This window comes from Falco naumanni, chromosome 13 (assembly GCF_017639655.2).
Source record: "Falco naumanni isolate bFalNau1 chromosome 13, bFalNau1.pat, whole genome shotgun sequence".
Classification (NCBI taxonomy): domain Eukaryota; kingdom Metazoa; phylum Chordata; class Aves; order Falconiformes; family Falconidae; genus Falco; species Falco naumanni.
The window spans coordinates 19,324,029-19,336,153 of NC_054066.1; the positions used below are offsets into that span (position 1 = coordinate 19,324,029).

Genomic DNA, 12,125 nt, shown 5'->3' on the forward strand with positions numbered 1-12,125 from the left:
TCTGTACTGTCTGTGAGAAAAGCGCCAAATGAAGCAGGTAAACGATTACAGCAGAAAGTCTGCCAGAGAGAAGTGTTCTCTTTAATTCCAAAGTAACAACGCTGAAACAAAGGTTTAACAAAATGGTTGAGCTAATCCCTGCTGCCTGCAGGTGACTGTCCACCTGCTCCTTCACAGGCTTTTGTTTGACACCTTTTATTGAGCTGTTTCAGCTCGCTGAAGCAGCAGGGGAGTATTCACCTTTCTAGGAGAGCACAGCTGGGCAGCAGCAGTTTGGTGCAATGAATCGTGAGCGCGGTTTCCTCTCACCCCTATGCTAGTGTCACAGTTAGCACCTACTGAACACAGCAGCCCGCTTCGCCTCCCTTCCAGGTGTGCCCTCCTGTCTCCTCCTTTGTACAGCATGCCTCTTTGGGAGGGTGAACTTTCTGCAAGTTAAGCTTTCTGAACTGGGTCACTGCTGGACCGGGCAAGAGCCACTGCTGGCATCGGGAAAGTGGAAGGAACTCCCAGCCTGGAAGAAGAAGGAGGACAAGGTCAGGATGGCTCCCCCGAAGGCCCAGACTGCCATTAGCTCAGCCTTAGCTGCAAAATGAAGCCACACACTGACCCTAGCGGCACTTGAGAAGTAGGTTAGCCTGGGATTAGAATGTTAGCCCTTTTCCTTCAAGGGAAATACTGGAGTTCATGGGGTAAACTCAGATCTGCAGGGCCCAAACAATCCTGCCCTGACAGTTACACATGACAACGGACTGACCTGTTCTAACCACAGTCTTAGGCAGAAGCATTTCACATTCTCTCCCTCTCCCTTTAAGGTGTTCAGCCTTCACCTTTTACATTCTACGCAGCTCTACTTTCCGTACCTCCCTGGCCTAACACCCCTGCTCCCTTGGGCCTCTCCTCAATTTCTTTTTGTCCTCAAGTTTCTGATCGAAAGTGACCGCACCCCCCCACCCCCCGCCTAGCCAGCTGTTCTTTGGAGAGGACTGTTACTTCTCCCTTTCCTAACCACAACATACAGCCACTCTGTTCCCTGAATTGAGTAACACAGCAAAACGGCAGCCAGCCCTGACAGAGAGCGCTTGGGTCCAGGCCTGCGAGCAGGGCAAGACCTGTGCTAGTTCATTCTTGCTCAGGACAAGAACTACTGCAACAAGTGATGCTTTTCGTGCCACCTTCAAGCTCCAGTCTACATTCTGTTAATGCCATGATTTGCCTACAGTATTGGTAGGTAGAAATGCATGTTTCTGTTACTTGCAGTCACGTCACATTAAACAGTAATGTTTGCAGGTAAAAAAAAAAGCGGAAAGGTCTGAGTTTAAGATCAATCTTCTGTATTCTGTCTGACCTCCTCCCTTGCTACTTGACTTGTATACTTGCACTATAAATTATTACTTCCCGTACTACTCAACACAAACATATATATATATTGCACAAAAATTACCCACTACACTTTAAAGAAACACTTCCACTCTGAAGGAATGAAGACCAGGCCATGGTATATAGACAAGGGGGCTGAGGGGAAGCCTGCAAACACTGTCCCCCAGGGCTCAAAAGGGTGAGAAGTGATTTACGTGCCCAAAACAAACCACTTAAGCCAATAAAATTTACAAAACCCAAAATAGTTTTATTTACTTTTCAGATTTCTGCCTCAATGAGACATTTTGCAAACATGCTAAGGCTACAAAATGTCCAAGATGACAAAGACATGCAACGCTGACCATTCAATAACTCACGGCTATTATAGGAGCGACTGTGCCCACCCAGGCCACAGGTCCTGTAAAACAGGGATGGTGTACAGTGATCATGGCAACATACCACACAGGACCTAGTAACCTGAGGTAGGCTTCTTTACAGTAAGAAAACTATGTCCTACACCAGTGTTACATCCTGATCAACAGGAACCCATTTAAAGTTCCAGAAGACGTGGGGTGGGGGGACCGTTTCCTTAACAAGTGTGCAATAAAAACAGGAAATATTGATGTCGTTTAACCTTAGTATAAGTGAGCAGAACAGAGAGTTAGTGTTACCCATGCCAATGAAAGCCAACCTAAACCTCTAAGGAGTGTTAGCAGCTTCCAGATACAGGAGTCAGTCAGCTGAAGCAACTGTGAAAAGGCTTTCCTGCTAGCATACAGGGTACAATTTGAACCTTACGATTAATTTGTTACAGATCATTCCATGAACAGTTAGATTTTGGTTGTGTTAGATCAGCGAAGCAGGAAGAGCTTGGGCTTGCTTGCATTAAAATAAGCCCTGCTGACACAGTAAGAAATACTGCATCAGGACACTGAGAAAATACGAGGCCTTAATGTGACCCAGAAGTGGTTCTCCACTCAGGAGATCACTAAAAACCCTGCTTTGGGAAAGCATCATGGGAAGCAGCAGCTGCTGCCGTGGTGAACATTAGCGATGCTCCAAATAGCTTTGATAAATTACAATGCAATAGTTACACCACAGAGCTCTTCTCCCCTGCGCTAGACAACAAAGATGTGACAATAAAGGACACTATTGCAAAGCTTCACTTCCACTCAGACACGCAGAAAATCTGGCACTAGGAAAAGACCCACTGTAGAAGACAAAATGGTGTCTGATACAGTCCGATAACAAAGCCAGATTTCTGGTACCGTAAACTGTACAAAAATGATAGAAAAGAATATGCACTGTTATTAATACAGTGCTTATTTTAATATAAAATAAACAGCTTACATTTCCACTGTAAATATAGGCTATATACAGAATTATGTATAGATATAGCTACATGTATAAAGCTTCATTATAGGCCTCTGATACATTTATAACTATGGCTCCCTGAGCCATTTGTAGAGTGCACTTAACAAAAAATTAGTAATATGATTATGGAATAAATACAATAATAAAAACACGAAGAATTCTTCTGACACTGTTTTAAAAACTCTCTGGCTTGACATATTGTGCTAAAAATTAAAAGATGAAAAGGCAATAATCTGCTTGAAGGAGGAGGAGGAGGAAGAGCTGGCCTGCCACAGGCAGGGAGTATAGCTCTCCAAAATTAAAGTGACTTTGCCCTGAATTTTAGCCCTTGACAGCAACCTTGTTCTCCGCAGCAGCAAACATAGCATAGAAGCGTGAGTTCTCGTTGGCCAGAAGGGCAGACGGCGTGTCGAATTCCACTACCTAAAAGCAAACAAGGCAGGTAAAATAAGTCAGTAAAATCCAGCAGAAAATGGATTCCCACACCTTGGACTTGTGACATGGTAGTGAAGAGGCCAAAACATGGCATTTGTCTGTAGAGCAGAAGACAAGCAGTGAAAGTGTGTGCATTTATGCATCCATATTGTAACTTGGGATGCTTCAAACTAGCTCACACAAACACTGGAACTACCCAGCAGGAAGCAATCCTCCAGTGGCTCTGGCAACAGAGGCAGATGCTATGGGTTTTTGCCTTCTCTACCTTTAAAAGCCTTGCCAAATATTCTTACGTTTGATATAACTGTTTATGGCCCCCACATGGAAGCCTGTAAAATTGGGTAAGCCATCTCTCTCATGTGCCTCTCTGATAGCACAGGGCTTCGTGAAAGGAAACTGCCACCTGAGCCCCAGCAGAGATGCTTATGTTATTACCCATATCAGAATTAACCTAAAAAGGGAGTTTTAAAAGATAAACCATTACTCTACAGTACTTTCTTGAAGTGTGCAAGAAATTTTGCCTTTTTTGGTCTTGTCAGTCAGGCAATAACCGATTCTATTGGAGTATTATTACCAAGGATGTGAAGGAACACAGAGGATTTTCTACCCTGCAATACAAGCTGTTCCTTCAGTTCAGCCTGCACGTATGGCACCACCAGACTGCAACAGGAACTGCAATAGCAAAAGCCTTTCTGCTTACCTGTCCTTGTGTTAGCACCATGATCCGATCAGAGCCCAGTACCGTATGCAGGCGATGAGCAATTGTTAACATAGTGCAATCTGCAAATGCCTCTCGAATAGTCTCCTGAATCAGTAAGTCTGTCTCTGTGTCCATAGCAGCTGTTGCTTCATCCAGTATCAAAATCTGAAAGCAGCACATAATCCTGGCTGTTACCCATAGTAACACTTTCCCTTCTTGAACATAAAAATATGTAGAATAGTCAGAATTACCATAACCAGGAGCAGTCCCACCTGGCAATCCTTACAGAGCTGTGGTCACAAAGGTAGTTTTTACAAGCACCCTTTCAGTTTTCTTTATGTAATTGCTTTCAACAAAGTTATCCTATGGATCACATTTGCATTTTACAGTCACATCCTAGAGCCACAAGACATTTGGGTTCTGACCTGGGCCTGAAGTTTCCACTACTTTTCAGTTTCACATTCAGCAGCTAAATCTCAGACACAAATTTCATTGGTAAACTAATGTGACACATCCTTGGTGGTGACATTCCTTCTGGAATGAGCCAATACTGACTAGGTTTACTAGCTTTCTTATGCTGGAAAGAACTACTCTTCTTCTCAGACTCAAACTGATTTGGAGTGGTGTCCTGTCAAAGCTAAACTAGATTTGTTTTGTGCAGGTACTGCAGAGACAGCAGTAACTTCTTCTGAGTAGCTTGACTTTAAAATGGATGCAGAGTGAACCTGATGGTGTGCCATGTTTAAGAAAAAAGTCAGAACCCTGGTCAGTCTCAATCCAAAAGCCCTTTCTCACTAATTATTTGACTTCCATTCCCACAAAATCTTTAACTTTGCTGGCATAGCATGGTCCCAAATTCCACAGAGTCTTGAAAACTACATTTTAGTGGAACACCATGTAGAAGGAAAATACTTGGGTGACATTCACCAAAAGGTGGAAAAACTAAAGAATCTGATGCTCTCCAGTAATAGGACACAAGGAATTATTAGGCCAGTCTGATATCCTATTATTAACACTAAAAAGCAGTATCTTTCTGATGGCAGGACATTACAGGAGCTAGCAGCTGGCTACAGATGCCTTCCTGGTTGTTCTAACCCTACACCTCTCTGGGTTGTTGTAGATGTTGGTGTCATTCCTTTGATAGAGTGGATCTGGCACAAAAAAGGCTTGCTCAATCCTATCAGTCTGGTATCTCCAGCTATTTCACTCACCACTATGGCTCACCTTGCAACGACGTAGTAGAGCTCTAGCTATGCACAGTAACTGTCTCTCTCCAACGGAAAAGTTTTCCCCATTTTCCATCACTTCTGAATCAAGTTTCATAGGCAGCTGAGCAACCTGCAGGGGAAAGAAACAGCAAAAATCTTAGGAGCATTGCTCAGACTTTTTGAATCTCCATGGCATGAGACAGTTGCTCCTCCTGCAAATCTGATTTTGCCCATGTTCCAAAATATCCATCACATGCTGTCCATCTCTCCCTATGTCTGTTGGGGAAATTAGTAACAAGCAACTAATGCTAGAACAGCAACACAACATCAGGCCTGCTCAGTCCAGTTGAAATGCCGTGACTCAGTGATAGCTCCCGAAAACGCCACTGTGACTAAACTAGAAGAACCATCTCAGTAGGCAACCTTGGTCTTACTTAAGTACAAAGTCTTTCACCTCCAACAAAACAGTGTGCCAAGTACAGTCTTTCACCTCTAATGAAACAGTGTGCCACGTACAAAGTCATATCAACGTGAATACAGAGCTCCTGACAATCCTTCTCACCATGAGAAAAGCAGACCTAGTCCCTGCAGGAATTACTACCTGCCACAGTCATACATGCCACTTGACTTACAAGAAAAGAATCGGAAATGTCATGGCAGCGAGACTTGTTGCAGAGGGCCTCACAAAGGGCAGATTTTAAGTTCAGTATAAACGTGCATGTGCGACATTTACACTCAAAAATGTAAATGCAGAATGCACATCTAAGGCACATACAGAAAAATATCACTTGAAATATTTTAACACCCTAGGAGTCCATGTGATGAAGCAGCACTCTATCTATGCTATACACTAAAAAATACACACTCGAAATACGGCACACAAAAAAAATCAGTCTGATAAAATCAGGGGTAGGAGGGTGGGGGTGGGTTTGTGTGTGGTGTGGAAATCTGTGAAATAAAGCATAGCCAACAAGGGGTAAAAACTGCAAAGAAAAAACTTTATCTAAAGGTCTCTGAAGTACCTACTAAAGGACATGTTGGTTTGGAAGTTAAAAGACAAACATGTATCTCACAGGGCACATAATACTTACACACTCCTTCATGTGAGTCCTTTCCAAAGCATCCCAGATTTGTTCCTCACTGTACTGATTGAAAGGATCTAAGTTTGATCTGGAGGGGGAAGCAGAAAACATAACCAGAATTTTTATTCAGCAATGAATGGCAAAACAGCAGTGTGCTAATTCATCCAGATGGATGATTTCCATCTAGCCTTCCACTGACAGCGTTTCCTTGCCAAGGAAATCAGATGCTCCCAGAACACTAGGGTTAGAGTAGCTAAAAGACAAAAGAGTAGAGATGGAAGATAGATACAAATAACTTCAATCGTATCTAAAGGGAAAGCAAGACTTCCACAGAGGATGATCACACCCAGTTATGCACTGGGCCAGCTAAAATCATTTACCTGTGCTTTTTTTTGTTTCAAGACAGAGAACAGAAGCCAAGATGCCCGAGAACTGACATCTCACCAGACATCTATACGAGTTGAAGTACAAGTTGGTAGCCCGCTTAGTCCTTCTTGCCTTTTTATGGTCTCACTAACCTCACAGTGCCGCTGAACAGCACAGGTTCCTGAGGAATTATTGAGAGTTTGCTGCGAAGATCTGCCAAACCAATGTCATTTATTTTCACTCCATCAATTTTAATGCAGCCTCCAGACAGTTCAACAAGACGAAAGAGTGCCATTCCAAGGGAAGACTTCCCTAAAAGTGAGACAGGAAATAGAATACTAGCGTTTCTACAGAGTCGTGGTGGCTTTGAGATGAGAAATAATTTTAAAAGCTGTCCATGTGTAAGAGAAGTGTTTTAAAATGCCATAAAGTCCTGGCAAACAATGCTGGTAAGTGCTGAGGTTCAGCATTTAAACTTCTAAGCAATTGCAGGGACAGTTCCCAACCTCTTCTCACAGAAGCCACCCCTGCAGTGCTGCCCCACCTTGCCACATAAACCCAAAAAAGCAATATTAATTGCTTATTTAAGTCAACTCCAAAATGTAGTTTTTAAGTCATCTCACAAACAAGGGGTTTGATTCTTTGCATTACAGACTTCTGAGACAGCTTAAAGCCAAACCTGGCTGCAGCATCAGTACAAAAAAAAATAAATTCAAGAGAATCAAATAAGCTGCAACAAGCACACTGTAGATAGCATACTGTGCTGGTAAGTGGCTTGGGGTGTTAAACATTACAAGCATACTGCCTCAGACATAGTAGGATAGCCTTCTACTTTAAATGGAAACTTGTTTTCATTACTATTTACAGGGATCCTGCTTATGTATGCACATGAACAGAATCCACCGCTGACAGGACCTCTCCTGCGCAATTCACAATTTATTCAAACACAGAGAAGACAGAGAAGAACCAATAACTGCCCCACTCTATTCCATTCCCATTCTATAAAAATAGTAATTTAACTCTGCTTCATGTTTTTTCCTTACCTGAGCCTGTCCTTCCCACAATGCCAATCTTTTCCTTCGGTTTGATGGTAAAGGACACTTTTTTAAGTACCAGAGGGAGGTTCTCTCGGTACCGCATCTCTGCATTTTCGAAAACAACTTCACCTTCCTGTGGCCAGTCCAGAGGAGGAGTTTTATTCTTGATCCGAGCAGGAGCTTCCAGGGAAAGTGTCTTAAAAAACAAAACAAACCAAACAAAATACAGAAGTTCTGTTTCCAGTAAACAGAACACCAGAAAGGAAAATTACCAGCTGCAGCTTTCAGCAGCTCTTCCCTGCAGATCAATTTATGGTAGTTTTATTATGAACTGGGCAGCTAGATGTCAGCTTCACTGGTTCAGACGTTTGCTGTATTACATGGACCATGCATTGTTCTCCTCCTGTTGCCTCAACGACATCTGTCCTTCTACTCGACAATATTTTTCATCAATGGAATTAAGAAGTATTTTAGGCCTATTATTTATGACCACAATCCTTTCGAGTTTTACGGCACTCCAAAAACTGGATGCTTCTGGATGCAAAATCTGCTGTATTTCTGTCTCATTTGTTATGTCATGCCAGGGTCACCTCTGCTGATTCCAACACAGAAGAGAATGCCCACGTGACACATTGTACAAATGCTACACCTCTCCCTTCTCTTCCTTATTTTCCCATGTTCTATTAAATCACTGAGTCAGCTGGGCCCCTTCCAGCTTACTTTTGCTATTTTACTCTGCTCCTTATTAGGTCCCTCATTAAGCAGTTCACAAACTAAACAGAAAAACAGAACCTCTGAAAGCCAATCACATGCCTTTATAGCATGTTTAGAATGAAGCCAAGGTCACTTTCCCATATTTGGCACAAGCAGTTTCAAAGAATGGCAGAAATCCTGTCGCAGGATTCACCTCATGTAACTTTAAATACACACAAAGTAAGGATCCCCAAGCCAACTAGGTGTCACTACAAAGAAGCTAGCATTTCTGGAGTGTAGTTTTTCTCATTCTAGTATAAACCCTTAGAACAGGTAATAAATTGCCCTCTGGAGATACCCATTTCTTACGTGACCATAGAGAGATCCCACAGGGACTATCAGTTGTGGACATCTGCAATATCTAGTTGAAAGCAGATTAATTGTACCCCAAGGGTTTGAGAAAAACAGTGATCTGCTACAACAGTGCTCCAATCCTTTAAGCTTGGGGCGCATAACAGCAACCTTGGAGGCCACACTGAGAGAAGGCAAGCCTGGGACTTGGTAAGACACAGAACCTGCATGGTGTTTCACTGCACACCCACCTCTTCCCTTTACATTCAAACTAGTTTTACAGTTTCAAAATAAAATGGCTGTCTAGACAGGAACTTAAAAAAAACCCAACCAAACAAAAAACCCGAACAGCCTACCACTATAGGTTTTGCCACTGAAAGCCTGACAGTGACAAACCCATCTCAGCCCAGTGAGATGTACTGGGCAGTATCTGGCACACAACTGTCAGCTTGCGGGGTCACCAAGCCTTCTTACACAAAGAAATTTCCTGCTTAGATGCCACAAGATGATTTGGTTATTTAACTGGGGGAGTGGGCATTTTTTTTTTCTCTTCGGTATGAAATCCATAGGCTAAAATAAGATTCTACAAATAGCAACTAGTACATAGCCCAGATTTTATATTGCACTCCAAAGTTCAGAGCAAATGTGTATTATGTTACATCAAAAAGCCTTTCACCTCAAAGACCAGACCCAGTAGAAGGCTTTCTCCTGGCTACAGTTTCCCCGTTGACCTATCCCCAGTTCCACATACACAAATCCCAGTTATAAAGAAAGGGTTACAGATAATCAGAGCAGCTTGCTAAGCATTCAGCCTGGCATATTTCTCATGTTTAGCCTAGCACATTTCTCATGTTTACAATGAGAGCAACTCCCTGACTTTTTAAGCATACAAAAATATGTTATATAAGATAGCTGAGGGGAAAAAAAAAACCACTTACTAGGATGAAGCAGAATTACATGTAAAGTAACAGTTATCTGTGTTTAAATGAAGCAATGCCATTAGGTTTAAAATGAAGGATGCCAGAAAATTGTTCTTTTATTGTAAAATATGGCATTGACTTCTCAAAATATAGCATTGACTTCTCACTTACCCCTTTCATACACTCCACCACTGAGAATGTCAGCAAACTTGCTATCGCCTATGTAACTTCAGCAATGCCAGGCAAGTGATGCCTGCAAGCTTAGTTACCTACCAGCTCCTGTGCTACTCATCCTGCCAATGCTTATATATGTGCTTCATAAAATAGATTAACTCTGTAATATTATAGTACATGCATTAATGTGTTTACAAGATCAGAAACACACATTCTGTACTAAGGCAACTATGGCTGACACTTCTTTTATGCCACCAACATGACAAGCAACAAGAAATGTTACAACAGGCAGCTGAATGTATTATCCTACCTTGATATAGTGATCAATCCTCTCCACTGAGGTGAAGCGAGCTTCTGTCTCTGAAGCGAGTCTGACTGTAAACTGGAATAACCCTGTTAACTGGAGTGATGGGAGAAAATGAAGACAAATTTAGAGCTGTGATTTATTACTGAATTAAGAGATGAACCTAATGGATGGTGCGGCCAGAAGAACTGGAGAAGTGATTGTTCCCCTCTACCTGACACCTCAAATCCTGTGTTCAGTCTTGGGCCACTCACTGCAAGACAGACCCTGAGATGCTGGAGCATGTCCAAAGGGCAACGGAGCTGGTGAAGGTCTAGAGCACAAGTGTTACAAGGAGCAGCTGAGGGAACTGGGGTGGTTTAGCCTGGAGAAAAGGAGGCTCAGGGGAGACCTTATCATTCTCTACAACTACCTGAAAGGAGGTTGTAGGAAGGTGAGTGTCGGTCTCATCTCCCAAGCAGCAAGTGACAGGACAAGAGGAGACAGCCTCAAGTTGTGCCAGAGGAGGTTTAGATTGGATATTATGAAAAATTTCTTCACCAAAAAGGGTTGTCAAGCATTGGAGCAGGCTGCCCAGGGAGGTGGTGGAATCACCATCCCTGGAGGTATTTAAAAGACAAGTAGATGTGTCACTGAGAGACATGGTTTAGTAGTGGACTTGGCAGTGCCAGGTTAATGGTTGGACTTAAGTTCTTAAAGGTCTTTTCCAACCTAAATTATTCTGATTCTATAATATTTGATACAATATGGCTAAGGTGCCCAAGGCAAGTTAATTTTACTTGACAGTTAATTTTAAAACAACCACAATTTATTAATCACTTGGAAAGCCAGCAGTTTAGAAAGGTTTCCCGCAACCAACACCTCCAAATACTAGCCGTCTATGTTTTGTAGTATCACCTTTCTACCAGCAGGGGGCAGAAAAGGCCAAAGAGCTCCAACTGCAACAGCTCTGAGCCCTGAAGTCCCTAACCCGCACAGCTGCAACGCTGGATGCTCTTTGTGAAAACATACCGCAGACAATGCACAAAGCCATCAGCTCGGCAGACGTCTGACGTACCATCAATCCAATTTCTGGAAACATCCAGGAAAATTGCGATTTGCAGCACATGAAGAGCCTCAAACGTTTTCACTTCACCATTTAAAAAAAAGCAGCTCCCCACAACAATAGCCTTAAGCACTTAACTCCTCCTAAATTGTAATTCCGCTGCTAGCAAAAAGTCCTGACTCTGAGTTGCTCTCCCCCTCATTGCCAAGAGGGGTAACAGTATCTTCTTGCATTCCAGTGCATTAAGGAAAGTCTTCAGTGGTGTGTTACATTTACTCATTAGTGATAACTGCATTAAATGAGAAATTAAATATTACAATATGTGGCCATACTCACCTGCACAGCATATGAGATAGCCAGCCCGGCATAGGCAGGAGGAATCTGGCCGTGCATTAAGACAATCATAAGGCCAGTGGTTGTGATAAGCGCAATGCTGATAATGTCCAGCCGTACAGCTAGCCAGCGCATTGCACAGCTGAACAGGTAAAACGGTGCCTGATTGTCATCTAGGAGCTCCTGATACCTGAAACAAACACAGGAAAGGTTAGTAGACCTCCACAAGTTTGATGTTCTACAAATAGCAGAGCAGTATCAAAATTCAGGGTGGAAAGACTAGTCTGTTGTTGACAAAGTTTCAAACTAGGCCATGATAGCAGTGTTTACAAACATTCCTGAACAATGTCAGGTATCTACTTAGCACCAACTTTTGCAAGTCAAATTACCAAGTTTCTGTGTACAACAATAAATTAGTCGAGTGAATCAAAATTCAAGCACATTACACACACTTCCACTACAACTTCGCCTACTGAAGACCTTCAGAGGATGCTCGATAGCTACAGATTACTCCAGGGGTAACAGCAGCAGTCCTTCCGAATATCTGTTGTTTTATACACAAGTGTGAGAGTAAAGTTACAGGAAGTTTTGATAGGACTGGCGACACTAATTAAAACACATCAATAAACACGTAATTTACAAACCTGACACTGCAGACCTGAGAGAGGAAGTTTAAGGGGAGACACCTGAGAGATTCACAAAGCCAGCAACTAGATTTTCTGATCATCCAACTCAGTTTTACAC

At 42.6% G+C, this 12,125-nt stretch overlaps 1 protein-coding gene across 8 annotated transcripts in view; it reads right to left on the minus strand.

The window, feature by feature from the left end:
* The window catches only part of ABCC5 (ATP binding cassette subfamily C member 5), a 52,153-nt gene that overhangs the window by 2,821 nt on the left and 37,207 nt on the right, over positions 1 to 12,125 (minus strand). For 7 of the 8 annotated variants that reach the window (XM_040613588.1, XM_040613587.1, XM_040613586.1 and 4 more), the window contains 9 exons: positions 11,385 to 11,571; positions 10,010 to 10,099; positions 7,568 to 7,757; positions 6,677 to 6,836; positions 6,168 to 6,246; positions 5,093 to 5,206; positions 3,869 to 4,033; positions 3,073 to 3,156; positions 61 to 514 (listed from right to left, as the gene is read on the minus strand). In XM_040613588.1, the coding sequence (XP_040469522.1) occupies positions 455 to 514; positions 3,073 to 3,156; positions 3,869 to 4,033; positions 5,093 to 5,206; positions 6,168 to 6,246; positions 6,677 to 6,836; positions 7,568 to 7,757; positions 10,010 to 10,099; positions 11,385 to 11,571 (1,129 nt within the window). In that variant the 3' untranslated portion in view covers positions 61 to 454. Of the gene's footprint in view, positions 1 to 60; positions 515 to 3,072; positions 3,157 to 3,868; positions 4,034 to 5,092; positions 5,207 to 6,167; positions 6,247 to 6,676; positions 6,837 to 7,567; positions 7,758 to 10,009; positions 10,100 to 11,384; positions 11,572 to 12,125 lie in introns of those variants that run through there. The other variant, XR_005830721.1, reaches the window with a different exon arrangement.